The 16,806-nt window shown below is 36.5% G+C and overlaps 1 protein-coding gene across 5 annotated transcripts in view; it reads left to right on the top strand.

The window, feature by feature from the left end:
- Positions 1-16,806, top strand: part of FBXL4 (F-box and leucine rich repeat protein 4) — a 70,330-nt gene that overhangs the window by 18,855 nt on the left and 34,669 nt on the right. For all 5 annotated transcript variants that reach the window (XM_065056572.1, XM_065056571.1, XM_021285539.2 and 2 more), the window contains exons 5-6: positions 5,392-5,636; positions 16,165-16,378. In XM_065056572.1, the coding sequence (XP_064912644.1) occupies positions 5,392-5,636; positions 16,165-16,378 (459 nt within the window). The remainder of the gene's footprint in view (positions 1-5,391; positions 5,637-16,164; positions 16,379-16,806) is intronic.

The following is a 16,806-nucleotide window of genomic DNA, read 5'->3' as shown; positions in this document are numbered from 1 at the left end:
TTTTATTCATTCATGTTGATTGGGAACGTCTAACTGTCCTTAGTCTTCATACACATGCCTATACCTTGTTTGAGCTGTTTCAGGCTGCTTCCTACTACCCTCTGTAATTCATATACAGGTGGAATGGTCTTCTGTGCTAATTTTAAAGTAGGCAACAATTCCTCCAGCCTTTGTTTTGCTTTCGTTGTCTTTCTGAAGACATCCTTTCATAGACTGTGTTGCTCTTCAAAGTGACTTTGCTGCAGTGTGAGCTCCAAAAACATTGTAAGAGTCTAGATTGCTCCTGTCAACGGAGAGAAAAATTCTTGCCTCCTGGGGCACAGGCTTCCTTAGAAGAAAGTGTGAAATCTTGGATGAACTAGAATTTTCCTTCCCTGCTCATAGACAGTGTTAAAACATCGTAATAGCTGTGAAGTACTTGTACTATCATCTGTTATCCAGAATTACCTTAAAAATGAGGAAGGATTTTTTGGGAGACACTTCACATCCTCGTCTTTTTTTCCAGTTATCTTTGACTAACCTGTGCTGCTTGTAAAGTGGAAGGAATAAGGCCTTGGTCTCAGTTGGCTTTGCAGGAATGTTTGAGACCTGAAGGCCTGAATAAGTTAAAAGCCTTTGAGAAAGGTGAGGAATACTTGCCACAGCGTAGCTGTTGTGCAGTTTGAGACTCGTGCTTCAGGTACCAAGAACCTAACTTTTGTTCTTCAGAGAAGACGGTTGGGAGAAGTCCTGCGTTCTGCAGTCCAAAAAAATATTATATATATTGTGTTATAAAAAGGTATAAATGACATCTTTGTCATTCCTTGAAGCCAATTTTTCCTACAGCTGCCTGCAAGATTTATGGGCTGTTCATGTCTACTGGGGAAGTGAATTTCACTGCTAAATGTGGATTTGGCATCTATGTTCCAGGAAAACGGATCTAAAAAGCAAGATCTCTGCATCCCTTAAATTATATTAATACTTAGGTGAGTCAGAGCAATAACCAGGAGCATTTTTAAGTATCATACACTTTTCTTTCCCTCACCAGTAAACTTCTTGCATCTTTCCAGAACAAATATTTGTAGGCTTTCAGATAATCTGCAAGATTTTATGCCTCTCTTTGGAAAGAGAAACTCATGAGGGTCTTAAAAGCTGTCTTAACAGCCTTTAACCATATGGCACAAGATTCCCTTCAGTTATTGGTGAATATACTGGTAGTTGCTGTAGGAGACTGGGCTATGAACAATGGCACATGGTGAAGATCTCTCAAGCTTTAGTCCTCCTGGAGTCTTGATTAACTGATTGGGCAGTGTGTCACTAAGATCCTTTTCTGTTCTTTGATTCAAGAAGGGGCTTAAAACCATTACAGCCTTTCGTTGTTGAGAGGATCAGAGCCTTTAACCTGGTAAAGTAAAGCCTTCTCTGCTAAAGCATGTTGTATAAGTAAAGAGACTTAAATGATTGGGTTTTATGAAACAGTTGCAAGATCCATTTTTCATATGTTCATGTGCACTATTAAATGTGTATGCATTTGCTGGTGCAAGCTATATGATCATGGAATTAGGGACTACGCTGAGGAATGTCAAAAGCCCTAGGATATGATCTTCTTCCTGTTTTCTCTCTTTGCCTTTTTGTGCACATATGCTTTGTCCTTTATCTGAGCATGTCTTAGCATCAATTCTAATTAATAAGAGTCTAAACTGTGGCAGCTCTAGCTGCAGAATGAAAAAATTGCAAGTCATTCATTTGCGTGTTTCTGAATGCATGGTTTGCATAGACCTATGTATTTTCATATTGGAGGCACTCATGTTGAAGAACTGAAAGAGTAAATTTGTAGGAAGTGCAGATATTCTAGGTTTGATTGATATCCAAGTATTGTTTTCTGACCAAATCAAGTTCTGTATTATTGTGCTCTAGCCACAGAAAGTATTTTATTGGGTACAGCTGGTTATTGCTTGCTGTTATGCAGCAAAGAAACTTAAAGAGCTGGAGAAACTTTTTGGTAGGTCGGTACTATTAGGAGCTACACCATTAGTAAAGTTTTAGCCCATGTATTGGAGAGTGTGATGGAGATCCTATCTGAGCTGATAAGTGAACTTCTGCAGTGGGAGATGTATCTGTTTTTTTAAGATGTTATTTTTTTAAAAATCATAATTCAAAATATATGTGTGTATGTAAGGTGCTGCAACTGAGAACTATGGTAATAAAACACACGTGGATCAGGTATGAATCAGGACCTTTCTTTATGCAAACAGCACACAATGAATTTGTACACTGTTGTTTATTGAACTGTGAAGAACTATGATTTGGAAACCTCCAGTTTTCGGAGGTTTTCACTGTAGTGAGTGTTGATCCCACCACATCTCTGAAGCTGATACATGCCATGTTTGCCATAGAAATGAGAGAGAAATACTTTTGTACCTTTGGGCCATCGTAGCCTAAGAAGGTGGTTAGTGTTGTATAAATTATATTTTGTTTTCCTCTTTGCACTCCTTTGTGTTGTGTTTTTTTTCCAATAATCTTTGTTTTTACTGATTGATTTATACAAAAGCGTGAAACAATAATGATTGCCATACTTTTTCATAAATGCAGGGTAAAACCAGGTGTTTGTGAGAAACTGTTACAAAATTAGTTTTGAAAGCAGATGCTCTATTCTGCAGAATTCTCGGATCCAACATGAACACAGCATAGCACAATGCAGCACATCATGTCACATACTCATTATGATATCAAATTGTACTTTATGCTGGGATACACATACATAAAAAGTGGATTTCTGGCAGACACCAGACTCCACACTAACAGGGATTAATGGTAATTAGCCTGTAGGTGTGGAACCTGTTACCTTTGTTTAATCAGAAGTCAAAAAAAAAAAGTACTTTATATCTTAATGTTGTAGTAGTGACATTTCATTACATTTTTTCATTTGAGATATTATGAAGTAGCATAATATCACTAAAAAATAAAGAAGGATTATTTTTCCTGATTAAGACATTCATGTGGTAAAAGATCTCATCTCAGATGGGGAAGGGTCGCAACATCCTGTATGTTATGAAATACTTATTGAAGTGATTAGTTAGTGTAAAGGGACATTGGTGAGGCATTCATAGCTTCATTCAGCATTATCTTTACTGCTCAGAAGTTACAAAATCACTTTTTTTCCATTGAAGAAAATTTACTTTGCTTTATTTTTGTCAGACATTATTACGCTACATTAATTGTAGACATAAATTTAGCTAACTCTGCAGCCTTTGCTGAGCTCTCTGCTCTAGAAAACTTACTAAATAAACATGGGAAAAATCTGAGGGAAAAGACATTGATAAGATAGATATTTAGGTGGCTTACAGAACGTGAAATAGCTGAAAGATTGCAAAATAATTGAAGCTGTCTTTTGGAATACTGAAAACTATCTGAAGCGAATTGGTGGTCTTAGAAAAAGAGATATGTATTTAGGCATCTACTATTAGAGTGACAAACAAAACTGTTAAGCAATTTTTAAGCCTGAGCTAAGCAAAAATCAAGGCATTAATTTGAGATTATGTCTATGCTAGCTCCTAGTTAGTTTGCTCTGTCAGAGATACCAAAATGCCAACAACCTAAAGGTCAGTTGGGAGCAAACTTGATTGATTATAATAACAATAGCTATTATATATGCATGTATATTTTGTATACATATTGCCACCACATTGAAATGTCTGCACAGATCCCATGCATCAAGCTGAGGTGGGAGCTCCAGGCACCTGCATAGGCAAAATCCTGGGCTGTTCTTGGGGAGAAGGGATGAGGGGAGGCCTGGCATCTGGCTTGAGGGAAACTGCAGTATATGCAAACACTGTGTTTTGGCTTTGGAGTTGAAGTTATATTTCTTTTGAAGAGTGGTAGATAGTGTTTGAAATCCAAATACTAAATCTGGAGCTGAGTAGGAAGTAACATTTTTCATTTTGCAGGAAGTTGGATTGTTTTCTTACTTCTTCTCTTCCAAAAATGAAGGGGGGAGGAGGGGAGGTGGAAGCGAGCTGCATAATAAACTGGTGCATTGGAAGTACAATCTGTTTGGATCTCATGAAAAGCTTCATTTTCATTTTATGTCAAGCATTTTATTCAGATTTACCCCCTTCCCCCCCCACCATGAATCCTTTTAAGACATAAAAATGAAACATTATGGTATTTTGAAAGGGCCACAGGACTCTCTTCAGTTTAAGCTGTTTTCTGCATTTTTTTTAGTTGTGGTGGTTTTTTTGTTGTTATTTTTAGGGTGTGTTTTTTTTTTTTTTTTTTTTTTTGTTTACACTGATTCATTTCAGTGAGTTGTTGTTTCCCACCCTGCTTGAAAGCGCTTAGTCAATTTTAGTTATATAAGTTGAGCGTGGGTACTTATAGCTGCTAAAGTCAGCTCTGGTAAAATAAACATTAATTTTTCAATTTAATTTTTCAAGTGCATTTTTATTCTGTTTTTAAGCTAAAGGAGTGGTGGGGTTCTGTTGTTGTTGTTGTTTGTGTTTTGTTGTTTGTTTTGTTTTTAGCATTTCTGTTATTTCTGAAAGTATTTATGTATCTGTGTGTGTTGGGTCTTCCTTTAGAAAGGAAAACAGCATAATAGGAGATGGGGGATATTTCTTCATTTCTGGGTACGAAATAAGTTATTATGAAGACATATATAGTGGTACTAGTCAGAAGGGTTGGTGGTTATTCTGAAGTTGAGATGATTCAATCTGGTAAAGGTAAAAAGAGGTTTTTTGCCTTTCAGATTTGATTCTGACATAGAGCAAAAATGCTCTCGAAGTATTACAGCAAGAAAGAAATTACTTCATAAAAGGAGATCTGAATATGTTGAGTTTTTTACTTGGTTGCATACTCCAATATGGATGGGAGAAGGCATAATGTAGAAGACAAACCACTGATTTTTAAAGCAGGAAGCAGATAAATAAATCTGAAATCAGTTCAGTTTGTGGCAAAACTGGGACATGGTGTAGGTTTCTCCTGTACTCTGCAAATTCACTGCCATCTTAAAAACCAGATCCAGAGAAGAAGGAAGATGCCAATTCAGAGTTCTGATCAACGGCGGTGCAGACACTGTGAAGGGAAATATGTAAACACAGTGTTTACGTATATATCACTGTTTAAATTAGCATGGGTAAAGAAACTTCTAATTTGAAAGCTTCCTGTCACTTTCATATGCTGATCTGCTTTTTCCTTTCTTGTTTAATATGTTGTCAAATTGAGAAGGAAGCGCAGTCCTATTTAATAGTTAGTCAATGATTTATTCGAGAAGTTACTTCTAAGTTAAAGAATTTACTTTTCTTTGAAGTTAGAACATTTTTTCTTATTCCTTTGCAGTTTCTCCCCTAACATTTCAAGCGCTGTATGACCATCTGTGTTGTTTGTTTTTTTTTTTTTCTATTTTTAATATAGCTTATCCAGTTGATTTTGAGTCACCTTACAGTACCAGACCTCTGCAGACTAGCACAAACTTGTAAGCTACTCTATCAACATTGCTGTGACCCTCTGCAGTACATTCATCTCAGTTTACAACCTTACTGGGCAAGGATTAATGACACATCTCTGGAATACCTACAGTCTCGCTGCACTCTCATCCAGTGGCTGAATTTATCTTGGACTGGAAACAGGGGAGCCATCTCTGTTTCTGGATTTAGCAGGTCAGTGCTAAACATACACAAGTATTTTGACAAGCTCTGTTTGCGAAGCAGCTGCACAGTAGTTTCAATAAGTATTTGAAACCTTATTAAGAGGTGAGAAATGTCTTTTATTTCCTATAAAGGGTGTGATTGTTATGATGTAGAAAAATAAATAAATTTAAAAAAATAATTTAAAAACCCTAACAACTAAGCCAGTAAGCGATACTAGATATAGCAGCAGAAGCCTGTTTCAGTATGTAGCATGTGCATGTGCCAAACTGCCTGTGGCTGAAAGGCTCCTTCCAGGGGGAGCAGTGTTTTACTTTCTCCTGGGCTTCTAAAAGACTCCACTAGAACCAACCTGGCAAAATTCTGTCTCACGAAGACAACGTCTGTAGTTGTTCTTCATACAGATGAGTCATCAGTGGGGCTGTGTTGGAGTGGCTGCAGTAATACACTGATTACAGTGCATGCTTGCAAGTTACGGGCCCTAAGTAATCACTGGAGTGCAATGTAAATGCAAATATTTTCATAAAAATGATTTAAAACATTAGCCCTGTTGTGAAACAAGGGTTTTGTGTGTGCATCTTGCACTGAGCTGAAAATATGACTGTGCTGTAGGTCATTAAAATAGCAGATTTGCAGGGATTCTTCTCTGCATAACAGCCATGTTCTTTGCTTTCTTAACATATAATTTCTTGCTTCTTTGCTTGTTTGCATTAGTTAAACAGCATCTACCAATGCATTTCATTTAAACAAAAATTGCTACTTCAACTAAGAGGTAATCAGCAATGGCAGGTGAAAGTAGAACTTGATTGATAAGGAACAGAAATGTTTAATGTATCTAAAAAAGTCGTCTTAACTGTCATTTGCTTTCTGAATAAAAAGCTTAAATCAAGTCTTCAAACATTTTATTACCTTTGGTGCCTGGGTGCCTTCCCTGGGGAAGTAAAATAATTTAAAGAAATATTTTTGTCAGGATGAGAGTATCACTTCCTCTTTTCTTGACTTCCCAGTATAATCCAAGAGCCCTATGCTCTTTTGTGCTTGTTGGTAGAAAAAGGAGATAAACATCAGCTAGTCATTGAATTGGGGTACAAACATTTCTCCTAAATTTGGATTTCATATTAGATACATTATGCAGAGGATAAATATGCAAGCTTTAATTGAGGATTCAACTCTGAAATCATGAAGTGTTTGCTTTCTGATGCTTGGCTATTAAATGTCTTTCGAAAAGTTTAAGTATGTGCATCTTCATGGCAATTTTTTTTAAAGTTTAATGATTTTTTTGGAACATGTAGTACTGCTAAAAATTTTGTACTCTCAAAAGTAATGAACATCTAAATTCAGAGAATTGCAAACTTTGCAGTTCTGGTTTTTCTCATTTCCAGTTAGTTGGAAAAGGCTTTGTTGCTCATGACTTTTTTTTTTTAACTTCAGTGCTGAACTAAGAGCACCACTAGTAGTTAGCATTTCTAAAATAATAAATATTCATTGTTTGACTAATAATAAGTCTGTGAATAAACATGATCAATTTATATTTATTATAATGAGTGATTAATTTTAAGAAGGGGGTAGTGTTCTTGGACATTGATACAATTGTGACGTTATTTGTATTTCTAGGAAAAGGTGTTTCTTGGAAGAGATGTACACAGTATGGGAGTAGGAGATGCAGTTCAATTGTAAATTTTTGAAACAAAGTTGTAAGCTAAATAATTTTCAAGTGTGACTTCTGCTCAGAATTTTCACCTCTGAATCAAAAATTCTCCACTGTAACTACATCTGGTTTTGAAAGTTTTCTTAATGTAGAAATAATTTTGCAATGGTTTGTTCTGTGGAAGTGTCTCCTCTAGTAGAATTTCCAAACACAAATTTTCCTTTTTATATTCTTCATCAGCATGTCTGTTAAATTTGCTGACCTTTAGGAAAGGAAAATTTGCTTCTTGTGTGCTATGGAAGCATCTATTTAATATAAGAGACTTATTAGAACACCACTTGCTTTTTGAAGGCATTAACATAACTTTCTCCAAAAAAGTAGCTTCTTGGTAAGAGATGCTGTTCCTCAAAGGAGAAATCCATCAAGTAATATTGTAGTTCTGTTGCCCTGGCTGTTGTTTAGAAACCACCACCATGTGCGTGGTGCAGCATCCAGGACATGTAGTCGTGACCTATCACAGTTTCTCCTTTTGAACTTCTAAGTGTTTCTCACCAAGCCTGAATTTTGGGAGATACTATGTGAAACAGTTTCCAAAGACTTTCCTAGGAATTCTGTTTCACACTTAAATTTTCTTTCTAGTTTACTCTTCAGGAATATGGGTATTGCAGAGGAGGTTCTCAGTTGGCTGGAGAGAGCGTGTTGCTGCTTTTATCGGTTACCTGCTGATGTTAACTGTTGATAAAAACTTAATTGAATTTTCAGACTGTAATTGTCCTTTGCAGAAATGAAATACTTAGGTGTAACAGTAAAAGACATGTACCTCTACATTTATTAGTGTAAAATCTTCTCTTACTGCCTACTGTGTGAATATTTCTGAATCGGTTTGTTGGTTTCTCTTTATCTTGCTCTGTTTGCCTCCCTCTCTGGTGTTGGTGTTCTCTATTTCTTTCTGCAATTGAAATTTTTAAACAAGGCAGTGAGCTGTACCTATAGAATACCAAGCTGCATATTTTATTTTGGATTTAATTGTTGAAAAATGTCTTCTTGTATCTTGAGGCTGAGTTGAAATGAGCCTAAATTGCCTATGCCAATACCTCAAGTTTATAAATATTGTGATAAGTTACTGCATGACTGACCATGAATGGCTGTCAAGCCAACTACTTGGAGGTATAGAAAATTCTTCCAAGAAGTTGTAACAATTGGAAGGAATGTGTTATGCTGTTTTTATAAGGCCAACCTCTATTTTTCAGTTCCAGGTGAAAAAACCCACATTATTTGCTAAATGAAATTTGTACATAGCTTCACAAACAGTACAAACTGGTGCAGTACAGAAGCAGCAAAATGCTAAAACCAGAATACCTTATTCTCATAGATAATGGCATTTCACTTTTATAGGGCCCATTTTTAATTTTGTTTTCTTTATTTTTTTGCACTTTTCTCAGAATTTTATGTTACAGTTGGCACTGTTCAATTATAAACTGGTAGAGCTAGTTTCATTCTTATAATTGTATAGTTTATGTTGTGATTTCTGCAGTTCAGGGCATGTTTAAATGTTACTCTTGCTCGAATTTTATTTTGGCAAATATCTTTCAAAACTGTTTTTATCTGTAGTTTCCTACAACAGTCTTAAAAGGAGTAGCTTGTGTAAATTTGTGTGTTGCTTTAAAAGGTTCATATAGACATGATTGTAAGAAGTAGTTGAAAAAAGATATTTTCTTGCAAAAATATATTAAAGTAGAAAATTTGTAAAGAGTAATTTAAAGAAATGTGACTGAAGCAAATACTGTATTATCATGAGATGATAGAATGCTTCAGGCATATGAACGTCCTGAGGCAAAGCTGAAGGTATTTTAAGTTATTGATAACATCTACTCCTTAGGGCTAAAAACGGCTATCATAAAGTTTTCATTTCAGCATATAATATAAATTAACTAAACTTTATCATTGAGATTGAACTAAAAAGTATCCAGCAGAGCAAAAGGCAAATTCAATGAGTATCAGAGCAGTCTCAGGTGTCTAGAATGCAAAGTGACAGGGAATAAACAAAGATTTCCCAGCAAGCGTTGCCTAAGCAGCACTACATTTCTCTTGGCATTAGAGATGTGGTGAATTTCTTCATGCCAGGGGAATATCAGCTTGGGAGGGTAAGACCTATATAGGAAAAGTGAGGCAAGTTGACTGGAGGTATACTAAATATCAAGATGATGAAGAAATGCTCTGAGGTTTACACAGCTCGAGGACAATGACAGTTGAAAAAATGAGTTCTGCATGCAGATTTCGTTGTGTCACTGATAATGTCATTAGATTGTTTAAACTCTTTTGCTTTAAATATCTGAGGCGTAAGGATTTCATTTCTGACATTTTATACTGTGAAAATGAATTAATAGTGTTTTATTTTCAGGTTGGTGATGCAGTGTTTGCATGTCAAGCACATCCAGGAGTATTTCTATAACAATTTTGTTGCTGTTAACATTTGAAGGCTTTAGTTGCTATTTAATAGAGGTGTATTTTGACAAGGTTTAGCTCGGTGAGGCTTTGCAACGAATCAAACTAGCAGGAAGGTCGGAGAAGTTACTGAAACATGCATCAAAAGACTCAGTCACAGAAAACAGGAGTAATGTGTGACGTGACAGGGATATTCTCAATTTAAAAATCACATCTGTCTCTTTTTTTAAATTCCTTTTTTTTTTTTTTTTTTTTTTTTTAGTAAAACCTAGGGTTGCTGTAAATTAGGTTAACTAATGTTTGTTTTGCATGTTTTTATTGAAATAGTTTAATCAGTGTTGAGAAAAGCACAAGATCAAGGTACTTAACATTCTCCTTACTTGCATGCAATGTTTTAAGGTTTCCTGACCAAAAAAAAAAAAAACAACCAAAAAGTTTAATACATTCTAGAGTAGAAAATAACATGGTAAAAATTAGAATGTTTTAGAGGAAGGGAAGGTGGCCTCATTTTAAAAACAAAATTATGTTACTCAGTCTCACTCTCTTGTGTGCATGCTCAGATGCACCAAGACAACTGATATGTGTCCAAACCATTCTGCCCAGCGTGTAGTCTCAGCATTCTGTGCCACCTCCATCCTTCGTGTCCCAGTCTGCATGTCCTGAGAAACTGCACATTCAGTGATCTTGATGACCTGCTAATCTAACTTCCATGGACACACACTGCACTACCAGCCCTTATGTTGCCATTTATTCTTTCTCATCCTTCTGCATCTGTGTGTACCCGTTTGTTCTTCAGTCATACCAGTCTGAACACCTTTATGACAATTTTCTGTACTACATGCTGCTGCTGTTGTATAACGCAGCAGTCCGGAAAGGAAAAACATCACGGTGAGTATAAACATATCTGGACATGACTTTAAGAAATATGTTAAAATGTAATTCCACAAGCCAGATCTAATTTTTTTAAATTACATAAGTAAATTTGTCAAAGTTTCTTTAGGTCCTCAGATCTCTGCTGTAAGGCTGGTGTAACATGTTGTGATCCAGAGTCAGTTAGGCACTTGGAATTTTTTGTATTAATTGCACTATTAATGCAAAGACCATGATCCCAGAAGTTGGTGTCTGCTGATGAATGGAAGTATCAAAAGCCCTCATGAAAAATGCAGTCACCACAACATTGGAAACTACCTAAAGCAGAATACAACTCACTGACTGAAAGGAGAAGGAAAGTGCTTTGTTTGGGGGAAGAAAATGGAAAAGTGCATGAGGTTTAAACTTGCATAGCATGTTAGATGTTGTTTTTGTTCAAATATGTAAGCCTCCTGTGTAAAGTAAGTAAACAGTTTCCTTCACTATGAAGACTGAAGCAAAAGTAGAAGGTTTTAGAACAGCAGACAATAGAATCTGCCAGGGATACAGGAATGGTACCTCTGGTGTGGCCTTGGATTAAATGCAAGACTGTAACTGCAAGACAGGTTGGGATTTAGAAGTCCTCTGCCAAGTCTCTGTGAGTTATAATATTAATAGAACTACAGTAAGAAAGAAAAGACCTCAAGATGAGGAAGAATAAAATCCAAGTGGTCGTTTTTTTTTTTTCTTTGGGTCTTTTGTTTGGTTTTGGTTTGTTTGTGGGTTTTTTTTGACATTATTGTGGCCAGGCATCAGGGTCTGGAAAGCAGGAGACCTGAGTAGCCAGAGAGAGTGTGTAATAGACTTGAAGTAAATTGCAGTGGTTGTTTTAATGAAATATTGCTTCAAGAAGGGCTGGGCAAATGGGGCAATGTTATATCTCTCAAGTAATGAAGTTAACATCCCTGATTTGGATGCTAGCATAAGGTAACACTACAATAGAAAGTGCTAAAGAAAAAAATATCCAACCCTGTCATTAATAAATGGATATTGCTCTTTTTTTCCTCCCACCCTTGGACACCAAATTTGGTGGTTTACATGTCAATGATCATAAAATGAGCACCTATGATTTTCATTGAAAATAGATTGGGTAAAATCAGCATGACTGAAACCTGTTGAGATACTTGTCCTAAAGGAATATAAAACTTGGAATATAAAGCTATTTGTGTTTACGAAGAATGAGTAGATGAGAAAGAACTGGACTGTAACCCCCTACTTGTAGAGTTTTCAGTAACTTTGAGCTATGGGCTATGAAGTAAGTGAGGATCATTATGCTAACAGTGACGTGGAGATTTTGTGTCCAGTGCAATTCTATTAGAAACTACTGGAACAAATGTGATGTAACAGAGCACTGGAACAGGCTGCCCAGGGAGGTTGTGGAGTCTCCTACTCTGAAGACATTCAAAACCCACCTGGATGCCTTCCTGTGTAACCTCATCTAGGTGTTCCTGCTCCGGCAGGGGGACTGGACTAGATGATCTTTTGACGTCCCTTCCAGTTCCTAACATTCTGTGATTCTGTGTGTTCAGTACCCTCATAAGCATATGTCTAAAGTTGTTTTGAGGATTTTGTTTGGGAGGTCTTCTGCAGCCAGCTCTGACATGAAGGGCACTGTCTCTTGTACCTTGATATTTGAATTTTGGAGGCTCATGGGATATGCTTATGATACAGACATGAATTACAAGATTGGAAGCTGTTAGTAGTCTAAGTGTCCCCAGGATTATGATGCATTTAACATCAGCATCAGCAAATGGCATCCTAACTGCTAATAAACATATTTGAAGTTTCAGAAGAATTTCACTAGGACTAACTTCCCAAAAGATGAAACTGAATGGGTAGAAATAAGCAGCAGTTCTTGAGAGCAGGCAGAAGGGGATAGAAAGTGATTTTTTTTGTTGTTTTTGTTTTTAAATTTTAAAAAAACAAAACAAAAATCCCAAATCAAACAAAAAACAACCACTACCACCCCCTGCTCACTGTGCCACCCCCCAAAAAAAACCAACCCAAACAACAAACACACACAAAAACAGACAAAAAACCCCTGCTAAAATACTGTAGTCTAGAATGAGGATGAAATTAAGAGGGAAAGACCCCATGTGGCATCTAGCAAAATAAATGTACATGTTCACATTATTCTATGTTTAGTCAGGCATATTTCATAACAAACATGAAGGGATAAAGGGAAATAACTTCACAAATTTTGTGTAGAAAATATTGATAATAAAAGCAAAACTAAAGGGATGGATGACTGTGCAGAAAGGAGGACAGACTAAAAACAGAAACCAGTCAGTCCTTGATGATGAAAGGAAAGATATGTGAAGAAATGTTGATTTGAGTAGAAGGTACTTTTTGGAAGTTGTTTGTTTTCAAATGATCCAAGTCAGAGCCAGGGTATCCAGTGTCAAGTCTCAGAAGTGTGAAGACAATATTCTGAAAGTGTGAGACCCTACGTTCTACCTTGTCATATAGCTTTGCAGCTCCATGTAGAAAGCCGTTAACAGGCTGCTCAGGATGGAGGTTTTTGTTAAGTGCGAACAAAGGTCGAGGTGCCTGGATCCTTCAGAGAACTCTACAGTTCTGCCTCATGTTCTCCACCCTGTGCTGGTTGGTGACTTCTGCAAATTCCTCCTCCTGTTTATCTTTTTACTTCATGCCTGCCAGCTCGTTCTTGTTACCCCACTGTGTGTCACTTATCTCCCTTGCCTTTCTGTTTAATGTCTCCTAAATAACATTTTCCAAAAAGCCAGCAAAGCCATGAAGTGCAGTGCTTGTTGCTATCACTGTGTTTTCTCTGCCTGTGTGTTTCAAGTGTAATGAATTTAAATGGAAAGTTAGGAGAATAATAACTCCTCGATCTGGTGAGCCTGGAGTTCTTCTCCAAGTCTAGGGGGTTAAATGAGTGTTTCCCTGACCTGGTAATGTTAACTTTTAATGGTCCTAGAAGGAGAAAAACATTGATCTGTACCAACATTTGTAACAGCCAAGCCCTGCTAAATTATACGGCAGTTAACATAACATCCATTATTGTAATGGAGTAATTCATAAAATATTTATCCGTTAGCAAATTAAAAGCTAGAGGTATAATAAGTGGCGATTGACAAGGTTTTATGGAAAATATCACCATTCAAACAAACCTGTTAATTTGTTGATGAAAGAAGCTGTGTGGATATTGTTAAAGCACTCATTAAATAGAGGAATTGGCTAATTGGTAATCAGCAATGAATCCATATGTCTCTACTCTGATTTCCAGGGGATTTCCATCCTGTATTTGTCCGTGGCAGCATTGAACTCTATTGCTAGCCTAAAATAGCAGTCTCATGTTTAAATACCTGATGCTAGTTGTTGTGAATTGTGTCACTTCAGCTCTGGCACTCCCAGAAGGTGGTTTACTGGACTAGGTGAATTCACTGTATCCAGTATGAAAACAGCAAATAAGTGCTTGATATTTGATAAACTCTGATTTTTACAAGCTAAAATAGATTCTAAGGAGAGACTGCAGTGTTAGACACAAGTAGTGGAAGAGGAGATTTTAAGGCCGTACTTAGCAGAATCCCTGGGTCTTATGTCCCCCCCTTTCATGTCTCAGACCCTCTCTTTGTTTCTGTTTGCATAGGCTCATAGAAATGGTGGATGTTAGGGATCTCTGAAGGTCGTCTACTCCAAGCTCCCACTTGAAGTGCCAGTGTCCCCAGCACTAGATCAGGTCAGTCAAGGTTCCAGGTGACTCTTGGAAACCTCCAGAGATGGAGATGCCAAAGTGGCATCTGTATTGCATAGGATCTGTGTAATCAAACTAAAGCTGTGTAATGTGCAAGATGGAAAGAAATAAAAGGAGTAAACAAAGGTGATGATGAATGGCAAGTATGACTTGAGTGAGTAATGAAAAAAATAAGGAAAGGAAAAGGTTTGAAAGCTTGGATCTTGAAAGATGAGCTTTAACTCCTTCACTACTGTTAGTGTCATTGAGGAATGCCTACCCAAATGTGCCTGCTTTTGAGACCAGCAGCTCTTTCATCTGAAGTTTCAGCAGGAGCAAAGGCTTGTGAAGGCTAGTACCTGTTCAGTTGTAGCAGCAGGAGTTTTTGTGCAAGCAGAAGTGTCATGTCTCTCTGGCATTTCTATTGCATCAGTCAAAACCCCAAAGTAATACTTAATTTGCAGTGAAGATGTCAGAACATACAGCTGCTTTGTTTGCATGAAGTTTTTTGTAGAACAGAGCTGGTAATAGACCAAATCAGAATATTTGTTATGAGAAACTAATTCCTGCTCTATCTCAAGTAGCTCTGTGATTCTTGGAAGTAAAAAAGGCGACTCTTTGCAATTCATTGGTTAGGAACTTAGGTTTTTTTTCTACTGGAGAAACTTAAAGTACAACAAAATCACTGCAAACGTGTGGGGTTTTTTTCCTATTAAATACCAAACTTACAAGCCTAGTGATTGATTCACAGTTTGAAGGTTATCTTTGCAATAAAAAGGGACATAAGCTTTTGTGTTTTTAATTAAAGCTTGGATTAGATATAATAGAGCTTGAGTTTCTGACACAAGATCTCTGACAGGTGTAATTCATGCAGAGACGGTCAAAGTTTCTAAATTTTGGATATTTTGTCTTCTAGTGTCTTAAATTTTTATAATTCAAATGAAAGTAATGGGAAATAGTCCTCAGGAATCTCATGTATGAGAACAACTATGAAGTGTTGATTTTGACTCACGTGGTAATGAAAGAAATGAAGTTTTTCTGAAAGTCTTAAAATACTTATCCTGGATATTTAATCCATTTAAAAATATTTGTTTAACCTCATTTTTGCATTTGCAGGTTTTTCTGAGATAAATATGAAATTATTGGTGGAAACTTGCAGACCATTGTCAAAGTTGGCTTTGGGGCTGTTTAAAAGCATTTCAGACATCATCTGTGTGGTACTTTGCTCCATTGGCTCAGAGTAAATGGCAAGAAGGAAGCATGTTCCAACTTTTTAAACCAATACAGAGTTTTCAAGACCTGTTAATTTAATAAGAAGCCCACACTCTACCGATCTCACTCCCAGTGATTCTTTTGCAATTTGTTTTCAAGACAGAATGGCTTTTTAAGGCTGTTTAGTGCCATTAGTCTCCTTATGCCATGTATAACATTATATAGCCTTCTGCGTTTCTTGTAAGGTATGTAGTCAAATACGCCTTTGTACAAACTGTAGAATGTCAGTGTTATGTACAGTATCACATTAATGTCAGTGAAACAGACTTTACTCTCAGGCTGCCTTTGGTTTTTGAATATTGCTCTCTGACTCAAAACCTAATTGGTTTGGTCTCTTCTGGAATTGTACAGATTTGATTCAGAAATAACTTCTTCAGAGTGATGATGATTAATTTACTTTAACTTAATCATGTTTTCTGTTAATTAACTGAGGTCACATAAGAGCTGTGGTCTGTAAACATTTCGTTTAAAGGAACTGTTTTTTGGTTTGTGTGCTTAAGGTTTTGACAGTATTCAGACTTTCATCTGAAAGTACGTTTGTTTTTCACTTAAAATACATTTTTTTACAGGTTCTTGAAAGTTTGTGGCTCTGAACTAGTACGTCTTGAGTTGTCTTGTGGCCATTTCCTCAATGAAACATGTTTGGAGGTCATCACTGAAATGTGTCCAAATCTTCAGGAGTTAAATCTCTCATCATGTGATAAAATACCACCTCAGGCTTTCAACCACATAGCCAAATTGGGCAACCTAAAGCGTCTCATTCTCTACCGAACAAAAGTGGAGGTAGGAACAAGTATTTTTTTAACCTTTGCAATAAAGACTTTCAATCTTGGTAAAGTTGTTTGTTTGTTTGTTTTTCATTAATGAAGAAGAATTTTGCCTGTAAATTCAGAAGCAAATCAAGACAATTCAAAGGTAGTTTCAAGAAACGTAGTTTTTTTAAAATTTTCAAAATAGCTTCTGGATTTAAAGAAAATAAGTTAAAAGCCTGCATGTTTTAACTTGTGTGGAAGATTGGTGATTTTTCACCAGCTGTTTTAAACAATATAGTGAAATCATGAATGTGAAAGCTTTTCTCTTGTTTTCAAGCATATTCCAGACAGACTGTATTTGGCAATGTAATTGGGAAATTACCCTATTTAGTAACCTACTGTAATTATCAACATTTTCTCCTTTAGAATGACTTACTAATTGCTGCATCCCTACTGTCT

The sequence above is a fragment of the Columba livia genome, chromosome 3, assembly GCF_036013475.1.
Source record: "Columba livia isolate bColLiv1 breed racing homer chromosome 3, bColLiv1.pat.W.v2, whole genome shotgun sequence".
Classification (NCBI taxonomy): domain Eukaryota; kingdom Metazoa; phylum Chordata; class Aves; order Columbiformes; family Columbidae; genus Columba; species Columba livia.
Note: the sequence above shows the minus strand (reverse complement) of the source record. Positions and strands in the feature narration are given on the sequence as shown.